The sequence below is a fragment of the Gastrolobium bilobum genome, unplaced genomic scaffold, assembly GCF_033153095.1.
Source record: "Gastrolobium bilobum isolate Gb01-03AN ecotype WA unplaced genomic scaffold, APGP_CSIRO_Gbil_v1 utg7290, whole genome shotgun sequence".
NCBI classification, from domain to species: Eukaryota; Viridiplantae; Streptophyta; class Magnoliopsida; order Fabales; family Fabaceae; genus Gastrolobium; species Gastrolobium bilobum.
In genome coordinates this window covers 495,543-518,575 of record NW_026898915.1, presented here as the reverse complement: position 1 = coordinate 518,575, position 23,033 = coordinate 495,543, and the positions used below count along the sequence as shown (strand labels likewise).

At 32.8% G+C, this 23,033-nt stretch overlaps 1 protein-coding gene across 3 annotated transcripts; it reads left to right on the top strand.

The window, feature by feature from the left end:
- Positions 1-17,390: 17,390 nt before the first annotated feature.
- On the top strand, positions 17,391-22,699 carry LOC133285414 (protease Do-like 9). Of its 3 annotated transcripts, XM_061482627.1 has the most exons (10): positions 17,391-17,617; positions 17,690-18,199; positions 19,199-19,398; positions 19,492-19,672; positions 19,798-19,989; positions 20,675-20,907; positions 22,053-22,154; positions 22,226-22,276; positions 22,377-22,481; positions 22,563-22,699. In XM_061482627.1, exons 1-10 carry the CDS (start codon positions 17,542-17,544, stop codon positions 22,659-22,661), a joined length of 1,749 nt encoding a protein of 582 aa, XP_061338611.1. In that variant the 5' UTR covers positions 17,391-17,541; the 3' UTR covers positions 22,662-22,699. The 3 variants fall into 3 exon arrangements, with proteins under 3 accessions (XP_061338611.1, XP_061338609.1, XP_061338610.1); XM_061482625.1 differs by having other exon boundaries at positions 17,391-18,199; XM_061482626.1 differs by having other exon boundaries at positions 17,391-18,199; positions 22,567-22,675.
- Positions 22,700-23,033: the final 334 nt, after the last annotated feature.

The following is a 23,033-nucleotide window of genomic DNA, read 5'->3' as shown; positions in this document are numbered from 1 at the left end:
CGTTAGGCTCTCATTTTCACTGCAATAAAAAACGAAACAGGAAACACTCTCCACCTGCAAATGTGAAGTGACATAAATTTTTCATTTTTACTATTATCTTCCATTTATTGTTTAAGATATATCAGAACATTTTTTTCTCTTGGTACTACCATTACACTAAATACCGGAAATGACTCCGTACCAAGATTCGTTATATCAAATCATAAAAAAATATTAATAAAAAGGTGAAAATTACCTAGCAATAAAATAAGTTTAATCTGGTTACCAAAAAAAAAATAAGTTTAATCTTCTCCTTTGGAATATACAGTCAAATAGCTCTAATCTTTATTCTTTAATATGTTATCTCTTTTGATAAGGAAGAGAAACTAGAGTTATTATTTATAATTTTTTCTTTATTGTTGAGTCAATAAATTTTTATTATACCTTATTAATCCAACACTGATATCAACATATTTATTCCACACTTACTTAGAAATTTATTTGAGTATCGTTATTTGATCATTTTAATTTACCTAATATATATTAAATAACATAATATAATTATTAATATAATATATAACCCACTAACACAAATATAATTTTCTAAGACCATCAACCATTCTAATTGCTGTTGTATAAGAAAAAGTAACAACAAATTATATTTTAATAATTCCTGTCATGAGTGGGATTAAACAGTGAAATATAAAATTAATTTTATATAATATAGTTTTAGTTTATTCTTTTTGGGATACCCTTTCATGTACATTTATAAACTTTGATTATCCACGTATAGACGTCATTACATTCATCAATTATTGGTTTTAATAAAATATTTTCGAAGACCTATTTGGTTAATCAAAAGAAAATGACGCGAAATAAAAATCCGTACGTGATTGATTTGAAAAATACCAGGAGGCATTTATGTTGCTCCGTAACGTCTTCGATTCAATTATCATAAATAACGATGGGTGTCTTTTTTAGTTTATAGCGTGTGATAATTAATGAACAATTATATTCAATGATGAATCAATTGTTATGACTTGTAAAAAATTATTTATGCAGAACAAAGAATATTTTTATGGAGGTAGGTTATATTTATCATCAATTTTATTATTATTACATTAAAATAAAATCAATGTTCTCACTTGATATTATTTTGTAACTATTAATTTAATTTAAACTTAATAAAAAAATAGTTATAAGAGATTATACGAAAAAAATATAAATATAAACCCCCATTTTTATATGCTTTAAAGTGGAAACTACATAAAATCTCAGATGAAGAAAATATCATAATTATCATCTAATTACTTAATGGGAAATATAAGTATCATTTGGAGAAAGAGAATCTTCCTGCAATGTGCACCATTTTATTTTTATTTTATTTTTTAATGATGGGCCTACCATTATGTGTCTATAGCATGAAAAAATATTAATATATCATCATTGCACCGAATATTTAATTCAACAGTCATATTATAATTATGTATTACGGATAATATATATTTATAACAATAAAATTATTTTTTTCTCTCCTCAAATATTGTCAACTACATGACAAAGAAAAAATAATAATTTTACAATTATAACTATGTACTACTCATAATATATAATTATAATAGATTATTGCATTAAATACAGTATACAAAAAATATTCTCATGTAGCATGAGGTATCTCCTATCATATAACATGAGAGGTTTAATGCCCTTACTTAATATAATATATATCTCAAAAACCTTGTCTGAATGGATGTTCTTGCACTTTCAATTTATTGAAAATTTTATTTTAAGTCCAAGAAACAGCTAATCATTATAGGAGGTAGGATATATTTATAATTTTTTTCTTTCAATCTTTTATAACCACGTTATTGTTATGTTTAAATTAAATTCAAATTAACCACCAAAAAAAATTTAATTCAAATTAACAGGTTTTTTTATACATAGATTAACAGCTTTAACTTGATATAATTTAATTCAAATTAACCACGTTATTGTTATGTCGTTTTATAGCCGTTGTTTTAATTTTGATATAATAATGAGGAAAACAATTACAAAAAGTTATGAGAAATCAAGACAATGTTTTCGTAAGCAAGAAAAAACATACATTTATTCAACTTGAAGACGGACTTTTAAATAAAACCTAAGCATAAACTTAAAAAAGAATTTAATTAATTATGAAATAATCTTCATAAGTATTATTATATTAAAATCCAAATATATTATATATTTGTGCATGTATATGTATATATTAATGTATATTATAGTGCTCAAAATGATAAATGAAAATCATTGCATGTTTATTTTTTATAGTTTTAGTGAATTCATTGCATGTTATTTAATTTAGCTCAATATTTCATTTACTAATAAGGATAATTATTTGGGTTAATTTTTTATTTTCACAATATTGAAAAATATTAAAATACCATAATCATTTATAATTTATTTTGAAACTTAAAACAAAGATATCATTAATGTTTGTTAAAATAACTTCGAGTTTATAAAAAAAAAAAAACTTCGAAACAATAAAAATTGTATTATTTATTTATTTGTATTCCATATTTTTTCATTTAAAACATTCTCTCTCTACTTAATTCATAAATATTTTGTTTTTCTCCAAATTTTTCTTTCTTTGTAGCTTTTTTAAGAATTAAAAAAATTCCTTCTTTTTGTGCAAATACGCATGCATGCATGGGTATTTTTTTTTCCTAGTTTATAACAAATAGATCACATCTAGTTTTTTTTTTTTACTAGATGAAACTCCATAATTGAAGTTGAGATCACATACTTAAAAATACTCAAGTTCTTTCCACTCGAACCAACACACATTTAATTAAAAATTTAAAGTGATGCATTATATTTTTAAAAAATTTATTCAATGATGAATAGTATCAAATAGTTGGTATTATTTTATTTTATTTTTTTGTATACATGGAGGCTAACAAGCACGATGTGTATCGGACATCGACACTCTCCGACAGGTTCTGATACGCGTCCAACACGTGGTCAATATTTTGGACATCTTTTAGATTAATATGTCGGTGTGTCGTGTCCCGTGTCAATGTCAGTGTATCATAGCATGGAAGGCAAGGGCATTAGCCCAAAAAAAAAAACTAAATTAGAATGGAACACGGTACTGGATAACAGAGATGTCATTGAGCACAAGCCTATGAAGATTCCGAGGAGGGTTAGGAAGCTGGAGCATTGTGGTTCCTGTTTTTGACGCTTGATAAGCTAGCCAGTGTTCACATTTGTTGGCCTCTCTAGAGATTAGTTGACCACGAACCTCCCATTCTTTGCGAACTCAGGATTGAATATCAAGAAAAACATATGATGTTCTATTTTCTGCAGCAGAGGACTGAAGAGCTTTTATGACGTGTAGGAAATCTCCTTCCACTATTTTATGATGCATAGTATCATAAAAATAGTTGGTCTTCTTATGTATTAATAATGATTGTCAAATATTTTTTATTATGAATTAACTCTTTCAAAAATTTAAATTGTTGAGTGCCACCACATATCATACAATATTCCTTTGAGTTTTGATTCTTGGATAATATACAGATTCAAGATTGTTGTATCGCAATACGTTTCGTGTATTGTTTGATCGGTTTTTTGTTCGTAAATCGTATTAAATTGTAAGATACAGAAATATAATAAAAAAACAATTTAAAAATATATATATAAATAAAATCATATAAATCCAAATTCCAAAAAAAATCCAATAAACAAAATACGTAAGTAACTAAAATGCAAATCAATTATTTTTCTCTTTATAAGACTAATATTATTACTACTATCACTGTCAACATCTATCAGTGGCATAACTAATCCATCATCCTCTTCATTAGGGTAGTCATTTGACTCATCTCTTATTTTTTGTTCAACAATCTGAGGTCTTTTTCCCTTGTCATTCTTGTTGGCAGTATTATTTTGTTTATCAAGTTTGTTGACATTATCTTATTCTTATATGATGATGCCTTTACTTTTATCTTTCATGTCGGCTTTATTATTTCCTTTATTAATAGAGATTTTTTATATTGATTTTTGAATTTAAATTATAAATCAAATCTTTATTTCTTTATTTTTATATTAAAAATTAAAAAATTAATTGAATTTTCGTATCGTATGATACACGTATTGTTTCGTATCGTTTGATGTAAATTCATTTTTGATACATCCCATGATACATATCACTAAACTTGTGAATCGTATCATATAGTATGAATTGTATCGTGTATCGTACGATACTAATAACTATATATAAATTCACATTCTGCATAAATTTAATAATTTTTATCAGAAATGAAGACGACAATGATTAAACCTTACATTACTTAATTATAGATTCTGGTACCATATGTTAAATCATCTCTTCAAAAATTTCAAATCATTGAATAAAGACATGTGAATAATTCTATTATATTTTTTTAACAATTTTTTTTTTGTAAATCTTTATTTTTTTAACAATTTAACATTAAATATTAGATTATGATATAAAATCTTTTACACAAAATTAAATTCTCAAATTAAACAATATAACACGCTGTCAATGAAATTAACATTAAGTACACGCTAAGGTAAAGTTAAAAAAAAAAAAAAAACACTCCAACGTACGTAATGGAACATGTCACTTTTATTTATTTATTTAGCGGCAGTGATACAAATCTACAATGAAAAGTATGCGTTTTTTCAAAACTACAGCAAGTTCTCAAACTGTGAAAATTGAATATTTTACTAAAATAAACCACAACTTGCAAGAATATATAACTTGTATCGCCCACATACCCTTATTAACCTCTTATGCAGAGTTTACCAAAAAAAAAAAAAAACCTCTTACGCAGAAATTTTTTTGCTCATTGAAAATGTAGTAGAGCACAGAATTTTTTATGGATGGACACGTAAATTATGAGTACGTTTTGATGAATCAAATAAGAGCGAGAACCTAATCTAATGCTTGCAGCCTTGCATGTATAAATAATATTAAATTTAAATACAATCAGTTTTAACTATTCATGTAAAATTATACTGTTTAAATTAAGTTCTCTTTTTTTTGGTAATCTAAATTAAGTTCTCTTAAATTATGTATATATATTCCAAATTCACAATTATTCACAATTATATGCATGTCATATGAAATTCTAAATTTATTCATCCATTCTCTTACACCCCTCTAACTAATATTCCGCTCTCAAGGGTGTAGACAAGTTCAAATCAACATAGAGCCTAGCAAAACGATTTCTCTCACAAGCGGAGGTAGTTTTGTCAACTCTCGGCACCTTTCCTATATTATTATTACCTAAGTATTTTGAAAAAGGATATTGAAAAAATTCATGTGAAATACCTAGCAGCGAATCCATACAGCTACTTTATGAATATTGGCTCCCTTCGGGTCGAAGCAAGGTTCCCATTTTTAGATAGTTAAGTATAGTGACCCAGAATAACACACGGTTCTCCTATAATTGCAAGATTAGGTCCTCCAAGCTCACAAGCTCCAAAGCACGGACACGTTATTTTTTTTAAAAATTGTGTGTCGGACACGTGTCCAACACGGATACGCTCGGACACACGGTCAACATTTGGGGACACGTGGTCAACTCTCTGATACGTTCTGACACGTTTTTCGACACGCAGTCAACTTTCTCCAACACGCGGTCAACTCTGGGACACGCTCGGACACATTTTTTTTTTTAAAAAAAAATCTTAATTTTATTTTGTTAACTAAATATAAAAGAAATAATTTGTAAATTAATTTTTTTCTCTTATGAAATTTGACATGAAAAATTAATAAAGTATGAAAAAATATTTATATTTATATTTATGTTATGAAATTTAAATATTTGATTGGTTAATTTATATGACTTATTATGGACTCTTATATGTATTAAATATAAATTATATTATATATATTAAAAAATTTATTTAATATCAAAACGTGTCCCAACGTGTCAAAATATGACATTTTTTAGAATTAACGTGTCGGCGTGTCGTGTCGTGTCGTGTCCCGTGTCCGTGCATCATAGCTCACAAGTTTAGTTGAGTATAAATCATTCCCCCAAGTTTGTAATAATGTGGCACCAAATTTTGACTACAACATTTTTTCATAAACCCCGCTCCAATTTTCTTTCTCACGTACGAGCTTCACATTAGAGCATTTTGTTAAGGTTTTCTTATCCTCTGTTTGGTCTTCTTTGAACATCTCATGTTTACTGAACCATCTAGTCCCACTACAACCTGAAAGCCCCACTCAGAGACCTCCCCTAGCATGGGGACTAGTGGTTTGGACGGGAGTGGATTCTTTCATGTGTTAATTAACATGACTATGTCATGTGGGGCAATCATAATCATACATAGGTGAGTTAATGGGTGAGTTAGTGGTGATAAGGAAGGAGAGAGAAAAAATATAAGGATAAAAAGTTACACAATCATCACCGTTGTTATAATTATTAATGGTTAAGATCCTCCTACATGACATGATCATATTAAATTACACAGAGGAACCCTTTCCGGTTTAGACTCATCATCTTCCATTCCTGGTATCTAGGCAGTATTCTCGCCTGAGATGCCATTTTCTGTTCCCAAGGCTTCGACAAAAGATTTTGTGTTTTGATCCATTTGCGCTTTGGGTACAAACCCCAAAACGATTTGGTGAGCCGATGGATAACTTTTCTCCATTCTTTGATCATTTGACACTTCTTCTTGAAATGGTTGAATCTTTGTCTGGATTTCTCCTCGTAGCTCCCATTGAAGACCTTGTTGACGCCATGCAAAAAAATCCTAACAAAGAGGGAGAAAAAAAAAAACCACCACATATTTATTCCGTTATATATTTCTCTATTAACTATTAACTCGCTCTTAACTTGCACCAAATAATTGATATGCTGGAGATATAACATGAGTTGGAGAAGATACTTCCATCCTGATTAAAAGGTATAGAAATTATTCATCACCCAATAACTTGATTTTTTGAGAAGTTGGTTCATGATATAATATTCATGAAATTTTTATTTTAAATAGTTAATAGAGAAATAAAATTATATTATATTTCTCTAACACACCTTTTTACGCACGGGAGAGAAATATAATGATTGAATTTTATTCAAAACTAAATTTGTTGCTACTCACGACAAGTGCACCGATCGTACAAGTAATATAATGATTGAATAAGAGATCGTTCCTACGAGGATTATACTCAAGCACTAATTCACTATCGCAAATTTAGTTGGACAATCAAAGTTGTATTTGGAAACAGAATTTGAGTTGAAAAATTAAAATATTAAAACTAATTGATTGCAAGAATTAAAAGCAAGAAAGTAAGATTTGAATAAATTGATAAAATAAAAACGTAGCTAGGGTTTCGATTTCCTTCAATCTCTTTATTACGTTTGAATTCCTTCCTTACGTTAATCGTCCTTAGTATCAATCTAATCAATTCTTTCACATGTAATTAGGGCTCAATCCCTTGTTACCCTAAACCTTCCCGATCTTAGAAGAACCCTAGTTTCCCGGTTATTCTCCAAGAACGTGAGCATTAAGTTCAAGAATCTTAAAGATTATGCAAACTCTATGTCTATCCCTAGAATCATAAAGCGTACGATGAAATTATCATATAGGGATCACACGCCAACATTCCTATTGTCATGCATTTACCTATGATCATTATATAAGATTCAAGCCTATGTAAAGCATTAAAAACAGATAATTTCATTCATGATATAAAGGAAAATTAACATACGAATTGTTCAACGCATAATAAATCGATTAAATTCCATCTAACCCTAACTACTTAAAGATTTAGCCGGACATAGCAAAATCAAGAACAAAAGACAATATAAAAGCTCCCCCAAACTCTATAGGTGATTGGTGAATTTTCAATATCTCCAGTGAAAACTTGATGTTGATCCGTCTCCGCCGCTCACGAACATGAACCGATGAATCTTCCGCGTCCTCTCCGCCTTCAAGCACCAAGAGTTGTTTTTCAATCTCAAAAGTTATTTAATTCTGGCCTAGAACTATCTTTTTAATGGCCAAGAATCATGCCTGCAATGAATAACTCGAATTGGGCCTAAGTTGGGTTTCTGGGGCGCTTAAGCTTACTTCATCGCGCTTAAGCCCCCTAGAACGGTGATTGCAGAGTTCGCGTTGCGCGCTTAAGCGCTCTGGAAGGCGCTTAAGCGCGCTCCTCGAGTTGAAGTTTTCTTCTTGGCTCGCGCTTAAGCCTTGAGTTGGGGGCTTAAGCGCCCAGAGGCAGTGGTCTTTGCTAATTTTGGGATATTTATGGGGGCTTAAGCTTCCTCTTCAACAACTTGATGATTTTGATCTTCTTGGATAGATCCTCATATCTTCTGATTTGATCTCCCTTTATCCATCTCTTCATATTTGACTCCATTTGTCATCAAATCCCTTAAAAATAGCAAATATTATTTAATTAAGTAATAATCAGATAATGTTCATAATATCCTATTAAAACCCTAGTTTTTAACTAGTTCAACTAGATAATTCATATTATTTTAGTCTATAAAACAAGATAAACTAAAGGTTTATCAAACAATTCCCAGATTTGAACATTGTTGTCCTCAGCAATTAACTAGAATAAAACCATGGGAAAGTTTGGAGACGGCTAATCATGCTTAATAAATAACAGACAGAAAACTAAGTAATCATGAGATATCAGAGTATTTGCATTGAAAACAATAACATAACAATTTCAAGCATACATTCACATTTACCAGTCATAGAATCATAACTTGAGTTCTCAAAATAAAGAGTAGTATCATTCAGATCCACAACACCCTCTCACTGGGATTTTTATTTATTCACTCACACTCAAATGTTTGAGGGTTTGTGTTTCACTCTTACTTCACTGAATTAACACTACTATAGGCTTGTTTATATTCTCACTCCCCCCAATCTAGTAAGTATACAAAGTCAATCACTAGGTCTTTGTTAAGGTTGTAATGTGGCTTAGGTAAAAGGGAAAGAATTATCTGGATAAGTGGCTTACTAATCAAAAGTCAAACTCAAAGAGGAACTAATATAATTGTTCAATACTTTAACAAACAGATTTTTCTTATTTGTTTTCTCCTCTTTTCTTCTTCCACTTATTCATATAACATGAATCTTTTCTTTTCCTTTTCTTTTTCTTTTTCTGTTTTTGTACAAATACACAGTTCAACCTTTTTCTTTTCATTTTTCTTTTTCTACCACTTGTGGCTTTCTCCTTTTTTCACCTTTTCTTCCATACACTATAGTTTGATTTTCTCTTTTTGTTTCAATCATATCTAGTCCCTCATTTAAATTTGAAATTTAATCATATCAAGTGAGGATGTATATGGAGTGGCTATTCATAATATACTGTCAATGAACAAACAGGCCTCGGCTCAAAGGGGCTTAATCTAAGAACAAACATCAGGGTGGCTATTTGGCTATCTAGCTTTTAGAAAGAACTGCCTCTATCATTTCAACAATTGTATATCACAGACCATCTCAAGGAGAATTAAAACAAGTTCAAGAGTGATTCATACAGTGAAGTTCACACCACACAAAAAAAAATTCTGTTTTGGCTCAATAGCTCATGGCTAAGGGTGTGAGACTTATTTTTCCGCTCACTATCTGATCACTTTAGTTATTTTTCTCTTATTCCAGTGAATTATGAAGCATGCTTGGCTGACGCTCATTTATGTGTGAAAATAAATTTACATCATCATACTCTTAATTTCAGTAATCAATCAATCTACTGTAATTATTCACTATGCATATACATCAAGCACAATGGAATATTAAAAAAGAATCACCATTTTAAAATTTCACTAAATATTTAGTGATTAAGGATGGATGGGGTCTTAAAACTAATTTGAAAACTTTAAATTTTTAAAGTAAACTAATATATATGAAAACCTTAAAATAAACTAATACTTAATCAAAATAATTTCTAAAATAAGCTAATACGAAATATTTAAAATAGTATGAAAATAATATTGAGAAACTCCCCTGAATCACTGCATTTGTAATTTGGATATTTCTGTGTAATCATGAGTTTCTCCTTCCGACCGTGTGAAGTTTGTGGTCTGATGAACTGCATGGTACCCATTCCCAGATTTAAATCTTGTTGTCCTCAGCAATAAATTTAAATCTAAAAGAATCCTAAGCAAAAAAATCATAAAATTTTGATATTGTACTCTGCACACATGTCACAGATAAGAAACTACGTCAGCATGCCATATATCCAAAACAATCATAGTCATGTCAAGGTCAGTGTCAATATACATCCATATCAACATGCACTAAACTAACAGCAAAAACATCAAAATAAACTGAAACAAAATATAAAAGTCCGAAAACTGATAAGCTGATATGAGGATCAATCCTCTTCCATATCGGTCGTGGGTATGTCCTCATCTTCCGCATCCTCCTGGTCATCTCTAACTGTAGCCTCAGCAGCAGTAGCATCATCAATGTGTACCGTATCGACCTCAGCGACAGCCGTCTCGGTGTCAGCAGCATGTGTAGAGGTCATGCCTGTAGCCTCCTCATCAGATCCAGAATATGCTGGATACTCAAAGGGTAATGCCTGTTTATCCCGCTGTCAGCATAACTCCACCATCTGTGCACTCATGTAGTCTTGAAACACTATTTGTCTGCTCTGAGAGTATATATCTCTCCTCTGCATATATCCCTGCTGGCGTTGCAGTGATTGCAACGCTTCCCATATAGCAAGGAGATCTGGTTGTCTTGCATGTCGGACTGGTGCTGTTGGCGGTACTGGAGGTGCTGGAGATGATGGGGGGAAGATGGGACGCCCATGTTGGTTCTGATGAGAGCAGCATCAATGGGGGGCACACTTCCACTAGCTTGTGCTCTGTGGGTATCTCTAATCCTTCCCGATGACACATGGTCTGGATGATAGAGCTATGTGCAATGGCAGCTTTTGCAGATTTTTGGTGTGCAAAGTCGTAGATACCATCTGCTTAAATCTCTGGAAGGTCGACTATACCCCCAGTCATGATGGTGTGAAGCTCTTTGGGCTTGAAGCGTAGATATTGCATAGGAGTGCTGAATTAATTCCACTAGAAAGCGGGAAACGACGAGGATCAAACTCGTGACTCTGTGATCACCGACAATGTAAAACAACCAATTCAACTCAAAAACTTAAGCTTAACGGACCTTCAATGATTTTATATTATATCTCTCTAACATTTTGTGATTACATTGACATCATTTAACTCCTACAAATTGAAACTGATTAGTATGGTTAAAATTTGTATCACTTAAGACTTAAATGTGCAACATGTTATAAAATAAAGAGATTGAAGTGAGGAGAAATAAGAGAGAATAAGCGAATAAATACACTTCAATACACCATTAGTGTAGTGGTTACATAGTATATTAGAAGTCATGGGGAATCAAATGGTTATCCACACATCATCAGGCATATGAAAAGCCCAAGGTCATATTCCCCCTTAGATCACTTTTCACTATATATGAATATGCTTCATCAAAACCTTGCGAAGAAAAACCTAAAGGAATAAAAACTTAAGGAAGGAAAAAAAGTACAATATTCATAATTAACATACAATCTTTTCTTATACCTAACTTAGATTGACTCATTAAAAACCTTTCCAAAAAAAATTAGTGTGATAAAAATTTGGTAAAGAAAAAACGAGTACCATGCGTATAACTCTCTCAATTAAGCTATATAGCTACTACTAGAGCTAAGGAAGTGGAGCAACAATTACAATTTTCCATAATGACAATATCTTAATTTTCTCCTATAGTAAATTGTAGTAATGTCCATTTATAACACTTTCACATGGACATCATTGCGCTAATATTCATGTCTCGTTAAAACCTTGCTAGAAAACCAAATGGAAAAAACTAGTGAAGGAAAAAGAGTACATGACATACGTTACCAAAACATTGCATAAACTGTCTCATTAAAAAAACCTTTGGCCAAGAAAAACCCTTTGGGAAAAAACTTGGTAAGGAAAAAAGAGTATAGTAATAAACCTTCAAGGCTCTATCCTTCGGGGATAATCATGATTAATTTGCTCCCCCTGATGAAAGTAATATATTAAGTTTATGTATACCTATTTCATATACTAAATTCTCAATTTTGTAAGCAGATGAGGGATTTAGCGAATAAATCTGTGGGATTGTCACTCTTAAAATATATGTCATTCATATGTGCAATTTAAGATGCATTAACCCAAGAAGACGATGGGGTAATATCAATTGTGGATAAATCACGCATTCTTGAGATATAATCCAATAGTCTCATAGTGATTTAAGGAAGTAATAACTAGGCTTTGCTTTTATAGCTTTCCATTACATTGTAGTGCTTCCACAAAGAAATGCATATTTAATCTGTGATTATTAGACATATATTCAGCATCAAAATATTCCACCAATGTAAAATATTAATATCATGGGTAGATACTTGAAGATAACCAAAATATGATTAACCAAAATATTAATATTACACCATGCTCTCCTTTAATTTAATTAACCATATTTATTTCATTAGCCACTTTCGTTTGACTTCTTTCCTTTTCATGATTTGACCCAATGTTGAATTTTTAACCACCCATTCAATGGTTATATCATTGCTTGCGTTCATAGCCGTCAAAATAGCTAGAGATTTTCATAAATTTGGCATTCGCTTCAAGAAATGCTTTTGAACCAACAAGTCTAAAATTATAATTATTTTCACTCACTTCAAGGATGTGAAAATATGACTTTTCAACATTAGACATAACATTATATTGAAAAATCCTTAAATTAATAATAAGGATTGTTGTCAACCATTCACTGCTACTTAAAGAACAAAATGATATAATTTCTCATATACCAATAAGGATATTTTTAAACACTCATTACTACTGCAGGATTAATTGCATAGTAGTAATTGCATTGCAATGGCACCATCGAGCCGTATGGGCGTTGTAGTGCCTCGCCGCAAGAAATCGCGTCGCGCCGCACTGAAAGGCAATAGCGGCCAATGCTATCACATTTGCGGCCAAATCGCGGCCATATTGTTGTCATAAGGCGATTATCAATTTTGTCCTAATTTGAATGTATAACTGAAATTTTTTAAGGGTTTTTTAGTCTATTTGCATCTTTCTTTTTCACTTATGTTATCTCTGTCTTTAAAAAACATTTCTTCTTGTCATATATCTATTCCGTTATTTTCGCAACCGCAACCCGTTATAGCGCTATGTTGGCCGCGTCATGCCACAATTCGCATTTGATAACTTAAAGACTAAGAGGATATACATTGTCAAATGCTTAATATCATTTCATACCTATTACTTCAGGGGCAGGATGATATATGTTATCAAATATCTAATAATTTTTTTCAAATATTCATTATTACTTCATGAGCATGAGACACTTACTACTAGAGTATATATATGAAGATGTATAATGTCTCAAATATCCAATAGTGTTATTGCAACAAGCAATTAACTTATTTTAACAAAAGCATTGAAAAGTTCAACTTTGAAATATTAAGCAACCACCAAACACCTACCACTCTGGCAGTGACACACTGGCCTACATTTATCATGAACTTTGTAATATGTTTTATATATAGTTCGTGAAATTGGATCCCACAAATTCAATTTCTATTATTCTATGCGACTTTAATAAAGACAAACAAACAAAGTCATATAAACTACTAAGGCTTAAAGATGCCAATTAAGCAACTAATAGGAAAGCATTTGTCTCCTTGTTGACTATTTATTTCAAAACTTTGTAGGACGATAATATGATAAAAAAAATAGCCACTTAACAAAATAATACTATCAAGGAACAACTATTAGAATCAGCAACGCGTGGTGGGTGAATATTTTGTATTAAGCGCAACAAAGAATTTCAGTCAGCATTCAGCAACGCGTGGTGGGTGAAGAAGGGTTTGCATCATCCACTATCTCACGCAGCTAAATTGTACTTCGTCAACTTTTGCTCACAGACTAATATATCTCTAATGGATAATATTGGGTAGTATGTGATTAATTTTGAGTCTTGTCATTCTTTTTCCGGAATCACAGAAATTACTACAATTATTTTCAGATATGACATGTATTTAAAGGATATCTTATGTTGACATATATAGGCTCTTTGACCCATTTGAGGTTTTTACCCCTTTAATTTGTCAATGTAATATTTGGTTCACGGTAATATAGATCAGGGTAATGTACAAATTTATATATATTTATGGGTTTATTATTTATTATGTTGTAGAAGATATATATATATATATATATATATATATATATATATATATATATATATATATATATATATATAAGCGCGAATCAAATGAACCGAATGTATCTATAGAAAAAATGGATATGTTATAGACACATATATGAGTATTTTTTGTAAGAAAATGGACCCTATTCTATTTTCGGGAGTTACAACTATCCATTGCAAAAAATTCAATTCTTATTGTTCAATTCTATCTAAACTGTTCATTTTCAAATGATATCCACAGTGCTCACAAATATTCATTTTGGATTGAAACAATTTCTTATAATTTAATCCATAACAATTTTCACATCGGTGCTTGAAACAATTTTGTCTTCTCCATATTACTATATCTCTAGAGTCCATAATCTTATATGAAGAGCTACTGAACTCAATCACTTGCTGCCGTTACTCTTCAGTTTTCTATTGAGGCGGCATATAGATATATATATATAGGAATATGTTATTTTATCTACCATATTTTCTGCCAACTTTTACCTACCATTCTCTAATATCGTTAGATCAGAATTTAAAGAGAAGAGAAAAAAAATGTTAATTAAGATTATGATCTAATGGTCTTTTAGAGTGGTAGGCAAAGATAGAAAAAAAATAGATAGAGTGATAGACTAACTTATCCCCTATATATATATATATATATATATATATATATATATATATATATATATATATATATATATATATATATATATATATATGGGGAGGGTTCTTTTAATGTAATTAATTAATTAATATAACTTCCTAAACTATAACCGTTGGATGGAAGGAAATCAACGGCTAGGATGGGGAGTAAGACTTATAAGTCTTACTCTAGAATCAAATGATCTCTCTCTCTCTCTCTCTCTACATATATATATATATATATATATATATATATATAGGGAAAAATATTTCTCAAGCAGCTTAAGATAAGTTTATCTCCAGCCACTCCAAAACTACGTCATTTTATTTATTTATTTCCTTATATTAATTTATTCACCTTTGAATGGTTATGATTCTATTTTTCTCTCTCTTCCTTTATCACCATTGACCAATCTTTATACGGTTATGATTTAGTAATCGGAGAGAAAATTATCTCAAGCAGCTTGAGAAATGATAATCCCATATATATATATGTATATAAGTATGTGAGAGCATTTTTTTTCTCATACCACACACACACACATATGGAGAGTTATAGTTACTAATTCTTTTTCTTATTATCTCTTACTACTAAATCTTAACCGTTGATTTTTGTCAATCTAACGGTCATAATTTATTGGGTCATACTTATTAATTAATTATTAATTTCTAATAAATTATAACCGTTAGATTGATGGAAATCAATGGTTAAGATTTGATAGTAAAAGGTATTAAGAAAAAGAGGTAGTAATTATAAGTGGGATCAATGTTATCAAAAAAAAATAAAAAATAATCCTGACCCATATATATATATATATATATATATATATATGATCATTTAATACTTGTGTCAAACTTTGAAATTTGACAACAAATACTAATCGTTGATTTTCGCTAATCAACGGTTATCATTTATTGAGAATTAATAATTAATTAAGAGGTATGTAATGAGATAAGAGCCCCCGGGCATCATAAGACACACAACAGAACCCTCAGGGGCGAAGGCCTCAAGCCTCAACTTCACCACTCCCTAAGACTAAAGCCTCTTTATCGGATTTTCAAAAGGTAAGAAAGGGCGTAGTCTTAGAAGGAGAGAGAGAAGTGGTAAGTGAGTTAAAACATTTATCACATTCCCAATCTCCCGATAGGGAGTATGGAGCCAGTGCCGGTATCGACAGCTGCCATATAGAGGCACCACTCCCGTGCAGCGGGAGTTTCGAGCAGGTAGCGTTCTCCCGGATAATCCCAGTTAGGACCCTTTCGGGCTCCTCCCTCCCCCCCCCCCAAAAAAAAACACAAATTGTACGTGATAGTTTCCCTTCATACGACTCAAATCATTCTTATATGCCTCGAGGCATCCTTTCCTTGTTTGTTGGGTCGGTTCATGCGCGCGCAAACGAGCATTGGCCGCAACAGCAGGGAACTATGACCAATAGAGTCAGACACTTAGCTACATCCGCACGCAACAGGAATGTGTGTGTGTGGGGGTTCTTTTGACTCTTGTGTAAGACTTTTAAGTCTTACTACACATCGTGGCCGTTGATGGACGGAAATCAACGGTTGTCATTTGTAGTATAATTAATAATTAATTAACATGACTTCCTAAATAATAACCATTAGATGGAGAGTAAGACTTTCAAGTCAAATGATTTCTAATATATATATATATGATCAAGATCATTTTACACCAGTATAAGACTAATAAGTCTTACACCACATCTCAACCGTTGATTTCCGTGCATCCATCGATTATAATTTTGGAAGTCATGCTAATTAATTAATTAATCATTAATGACACTATAAATACCACCCGATGATTTTCATCCATCAACAGTTGAGATGCAGTGTAAGATTTGTCAGTCTTATACTGGTGTAAAAAGAACCTGTCCCCCCACCATACACACATATATATGTATATGTATGTATATATATATGAGGTAGGAGGATCCTTTGACACCGGTGTCAAATTTTAAATTTGACACCTCATCTAATATTCGCTAGATAAAAAAAATCAATGGTGTCACATGCTTGCAAATCAAAGTCATTGATTTTTTTTGAGCTAACGACTCTCAGATGATGTGTCAAATTTCAAATTTGACACTGGTGTTAAAGGATCCTACAAATTTCAAAATGCTGTAGGATCTTTTGACACCAGTGTCAAATTTAAAGTTTGACACCTCGTCTGAGAGTCGTTAGATCAAAAAAGATTAATGGTGTCACATGCTTATAAATCAGAGTCGTTGATCATTTTTAATCTAATGACTCTCAGATGAGGTGTCAAAGGATCCTACCTCTATGTGTATATATATATATATATATATATTTGACACCTCATCTGAGAGCTCTTAGATCAAAAAAATCAATAGTATCATATACTTACAAATCAGAGTCGTTGATCTTTTTTTTCCTCTGATAACGATCAAATGAGATGTGAACTTTCAAATTGTGCGAAAGCATCCCACCTCGTTTACATATATTATATTATATTATATGAAGCTCCCACTCCATTTTCGATTTGGTTTGGGTTCCCTCCTCTGCACATTCTGTACTTTCAATTCTCTCTTGTCTTCCCTTCTTTGCGTCTCTGAGAGGTCTGAGGATGAACCTCGTACTAATTGACACCATTTTCACATAATCGGGGTTCTTTATAATCTTAACTAATAAACAATACCTCCAAAAATGGGAGATAACAAACGTAAGAGGGGACGCAAACCCAAAAACCCCGCCTCCGAAACCCTAGACTTACCCTCCAACACCACAGCCGCCGCCGCCGCCCCTAACACCACCACAACCACCGCCGCCACCACCAACAACAACAATACCAACCATTCCACCATGGACGACGTCTTCTCCGTCGGCAACGTCGAGCTCATCGACAACACAACTTCTCCCGATCTCCGTCGCCGCCGCGGCCGACCCAAGAAGCTGCCCAACCACTCCGACAAGCCCCCCGCTCTTGCCACGGGGCGCCGCCTCGCTCGCCCAATTGACAACTCCGTCGATTGTACGGTTCCCGGCGGCGAAGTCGGGGGCTCCGCCGCGGTGGCCATGGAAACGGAAGTGGACCCGGCGTGGGAGAGCGTTTCGGATAGGGTGTTGCCGGCGATGGACTCGGTGGTGAAGGTATTTTGCGTGCACACGGAGCCGAATTTTTCGCTGCCGTGGCAGAGGAAGAGACAGTACAGCTCAAGTAGCAGTGGGTTTGTGATCGGGGGAAGGAGGGTTCTCACCAATGCGCATTCTGTGGAGCACTATACACAGGTCAAGCTCAAGAAACGTGGCTCTGACACTAAGTACTTGGCCACTGTACTTGCCATCGGAACTGAGTGTGACATTGGTAACCTCTTTCTCTTCACCCTTCACACATATCTCTATCTGTAACCAAGTTGGTTCTATGTATTATTCGTCTTCTGATTTTTTATTTTTTTATTAATTTATGTTAATATGTATCAAATTGGAAATCGTATTAATTTTGGAAAAAAAAAAATTAGTTTTGGAGTTGTGATTCATGATAATAAGATGTCTTCTTCTATGAGAATAGTGTAATGTAGTTTTTGGGAAGCGAACATTTAATAGAGTTCCATTTTGCATTTTCTTTTATTACACTTTGCTTAGTTATTGCTCAGTCTTTCTTCAATTTTATGCGTCTTGTTTTGCATGTGAAGACTGAATCATTCGGTGTACATGATATTGAAAAGTCGAGCATAATTAATTTTGTGTAATGTATTAACTTTGAATATTTCAGGAGGAGGAATAGAGTAGAATCGTAAGACAATAATGAATAAATGAAGGATACAGCTATTATATGAAAGCAGTTACAAGGATCATAAAACAATAATTGTGAGGATGAAGAATAAGTTGTTGTGTGGAGCCTCCTCATTATGTGGCTTTAGCTTTACTAATTTACTACATCCTAACAAGCACAGATACATACTAGGAAGCACGGATACGACACTGGGACATAGATACAATACAATGAAGAACAAGGGGGTGCATTGAATTTTAGAAATTATTGAACACAACTCGGCTATTGTACAACTCAATAAAATTAGTGTAAATTTAGCATAAAAGAACAAATCTTCAATTAGAAGAGAGAATCAATGTTTTAGAAGTTAGCATTAGTTAGTGAAATATTATCATTTTTCTAATTATTTTAGTATTTCCATTTGTATTTATATAAAAATTTCAAAAAATAAAAGTAACAAAATTGCAAAGTGTAGTTAAGAGTATCCAAAGTGTCCGTGCTCCTTGGACTACGTCTAAAGTATCATAAACGGGGCTTTGCTAAACTTTCTAATATGAATTCAAATTAATGCATTTGATTTTACACTTGCAGCCATGCTTACAGTTGATGATGATGAGTTCTGGCAAGGGATGTCACCTGTAGAGTTTGGGGATTTGCCCACACTTCAAGATGCGGTCACTGTTGTGGGCTACCCAATTGGTGGAGACACTATTTCTGTGACCAGTGGTGTTGTATCCCGCATTGAGATTCTATCTTATGTCCATGGCTCCACTGAACTTCTAGGTTTACAGGTTATGTTGAAATGATTGATTTTTCACCTTTTTCATTTAGTTATGATTCATTTAACATATCCTGATTTTCCTTCATCAATGTTGTTTTTGCAGATAGATGCTGCTATAAATTCTGGCAATTCTGGTGGGCCTGCATTTAATGATAAAGGAATGTGTGTGGGGATTGCATTTCAGTCCCTCAAGAACGAAGATGTGGAGAATATAGGATATGTCATTCCGACACCAGTTATCATACATTTCATCCAGGATTATGAGAAGAATGGAGGATATACTGGTAAATATGGTTGCTATGAACTAAGATGTATATTTTACTTTAACAAGCTGTTACCTCAGCATGGTAAAATTTTCAAGCATTGAAGTTTTATCTACTAAGACCTTTCTCTCTCAATCTGCTGTTAGGGTTCCCTATTCTTGGGGTTGAGTGGCAGAAAATGGAAAATCCTGATCTACGAATGGCAATGGGCATGAGACCTGATCAGAAAGGTGTGCGTATTAAAAGAATTGATCCTACTGCTCCAGAATCTAAGGTTTTGAAGCCATCAGATGTTATCCTTAGCTTTGATGGAGTTGATATTGCCAATGATGGAACAGGTTAGTGGTTATGTTTCAGTTTCTTTATACATTTATGCATGCTATGTAGCTCATACTTGTTTAGGTGCAATTTGTTTAGCTACTAAATTTTTTTCTTGGGAGGACTTGTCATTTCTTATTTGATAGCAACTATGATAAGAAAGTAGTTTTAAACGTGTGACTGCTTTTAGTCACAATGACAGCATTCTCCACAGTATGGCTCTCATATTTTGATCTTTTACATAAAATACCAGTTTTGTGGCTAAGAAAGTGCCTTGCAAAATATCGTAATAACTTGGAACTTCTGTGAAGAATGTAAACACTCCACAACTGTATATATACGATTGTTGGGATCTCTATCTCTGCAGATCTGTCCATTTTTAATACTTGCTATTTGGATTAGTACTTCTTATATGGCTTAGGTTCTGTTCTACTAGTTTCAGTTTAGATACAAAGAAGAGGAAAAACGAAACTCTGCCATCTCTAATTAGTCATAATACTTTTCTTGATCACTTCTAGATCTTATTATGCAGTTTAATGATAGAGCCAGTCTATATCCATGCACTGTTTTATGTGTGTATTTAGGTAGCAATCACGAGACTTTGTGTAATTGAATCATCTTGCCTGTGGCCAATATTAAATATATCAACAGTTTGAGCTTAACAGTCTGTCATGTAATGCTTTACACTCCTGGTGTTCTTTTCAGTTCCTTTTCGTCATGGAGAGCGCATTGGTTTCAGTTATCTCATATCCCAGAAGTATACTGGGGACGAGGCAGCAATTAAAGTATTGCGAAATTCAGAAAATTTCAAATTTGACATTAAACTCGATAGTCACAAAAGACTTATTCCAGCACACAGCAAGGGCAGGCCTCCCTCATATTATATTATTGCAGGATTTGTTTTTACAACTGTTTCAGTTCCATATCTTCGTTCTGAGGTTTGTGGTTAATCCAGCATCCCTATGCTTTAATAGTGCAGCTATTGGGTGACTAGGTGATGCTGTTGGTTTTTTCTATTGTTTATAGTATATATTGTTCTCTGTATGTTTCTTTGTCCAAGACTCCAAGTGGTATTTAAGTGTCTGATAAATGGAAAATTGTTTGTTATTGCTGCATGAAACTTAATGCAGTGATCATTATTGCTGAGATTATTGATGTTTAGAAGTTTAACATTATTTGTGTCTGATGGGCCTATGTGGGCTGAAAGGGAAGGAATGAGTGAATTAGTTAGTTAGTTAGGGAAATATTCTAGAAGGTTCTTGGTTGATACGATATAAGGGAGGGGAGTGTGTGTAGTGAGGTATGCATGTATTGAGTAAATTTGGAGTGGATCTGGGTAAGGATTTCTTAGGTATGTTGGCTTTGAGGGTGAGTTGAGGTCTTTTGGTTTATCTTTCTTGCATTGTCATTTAATTACTGTCTTGTATTTTTGTTGCTGTTTGAGTCTGTATTCAGAGTGTTGAGGCTCTGTTTCTTGCTGTTATCAGTATTGTAAAGGAGCTTGTCTCCTCCGAACAATTGCATTTATAGAAATATGTCAGTGGTTTGTGGTCATTTTTCTGGGTTCTATCAGTGTGATTTAAAAATGTTACACTTAACTACTGTAGTGATATAATGAACAGTGCTGGTAAATTTATTACACAGCTTTCATGGATGAGTAATGTGGTTCAGTTTTCATTGCAATATAAATTCTTTTCCTGCTATCTGCTGCATTTAGATGGCCCATAATGTGTAATGAGCTCTATGTAAGGGACATGGTCCTCTGTATAAAAGTTGGAGCTGGTGGTTAAGCTGTTTACAATAGATATGTATTTAGTCCAGTTCAATATGTATCTTCCTGTGTTAAATCTAATCAAGTCTAGTCTATCTAGTGACATGTAGGGTTTTATAATTTACCGTTATTTGAAGTTTTCACTATTAAGGTGTCAATCATGATGTGAGCTGTGCATATTACACCTTGTAACTTGTAGCTTTATGAGATACTTTACTTAGGGATTAATTATTAAATTCATTAATACAACCTGTAATTGCTATGCTTTCCTGTGGAGCCATTTCCAACTCATTTTTTTTCATGTATGAACAGTATGGAAAGGAGTATGTGTATGAAGCTCCAGTCAAGCTTTTGGATAAACTGCTGCATTCATTGCCACAATCACCAGATGAACAACTTGTTGTACTCTCTCAGGTACGCTCTATCTGTCAGTCTTTCTTTCTGCTGTTTCTCTTGAGTCTGATTATCTCTTTGACACATTGAAGGTGCTGGTGGCTGATATCAACATTGGATATGAAGATATTGTTAACACCCAGGTTGATAATGGCTATGCTCCATTTTTTTTTCTTGTTGATAGCTATATATTGGCTTAACCACTTAATTGTTAACTGCCTTCTATTCCGTATACTTGTGAAGGTCCTTGCTTTCAACAGTAAACCCGTGAAAAATCTTAAGAGCTTGGCCAGTATGGTAGAGAGCTGCGATGATGAATATTTTAAATTTGATCTAGATTATGATCAGGTGCCTTCTCCATCCCTGTGTTTTTTGTGTTTATGCGAAAATGGCATGAGCTCTTTTATTAACTCATCATCTTCTATGCAGATAGTGGTCCTTCGTGCGAAGACTGCAAAAGCAGCTACTCTAGATATTCTTGCAACACATTGCATTCCATCAGCAATGTCTGATGATCTTAAGTCATGATCTGGATCATATTGTAGGTAGATTCGGCATCTAGTTAAAAAAGATACAGATGTGTAGGCTGGAATGTTTCATTTTATGTTTTTAGTTAGATTGTTTCCCTGCATGATATTGGGAGTTATGGAGTGTTTCATGTTAGTGGTAATTTATCTTGGGACTGATGATTCCGCTTTTTGCAAGGAATCGTAGATAGCTAAGCAGGATTTACAATTAATTGTCTTAAGTTACATTTTCCTTTTTGAATTTTGAGGGAACTGAGCTATGCAAAGAGTTTCTATTACTTTCACCAATGATATCTTTTTGACTTGCCCAGTGCGGGCAATACAAAACAGAACCATATACTATTAAAAGTCTCCTGAAAAATAAAAGGTTTTT

Coding starts and splice junctions, on each gene's coding strand:
- LOC133285414 (XM_061482625.1), top strand. CDS start 17,542: ATGGGAGATAACAAACGTAAGAGGGGACGCAAACCCAAAAACCCCGCC. Junction 19,990..20,674: donor TATTGCCAATGATGGAACAG/GTTAGTGGTTAT, acceptor TGTTCTTTTCAG/TTCCTTTTCGTCATGGAGAG. Junction 22,277..22,376: donor AAGATATTGTTAACACCCAG/GTTGATAATGGC, acceptor ATACTTGTGAAG/GTCCTTGCTTTCAACAGTAA.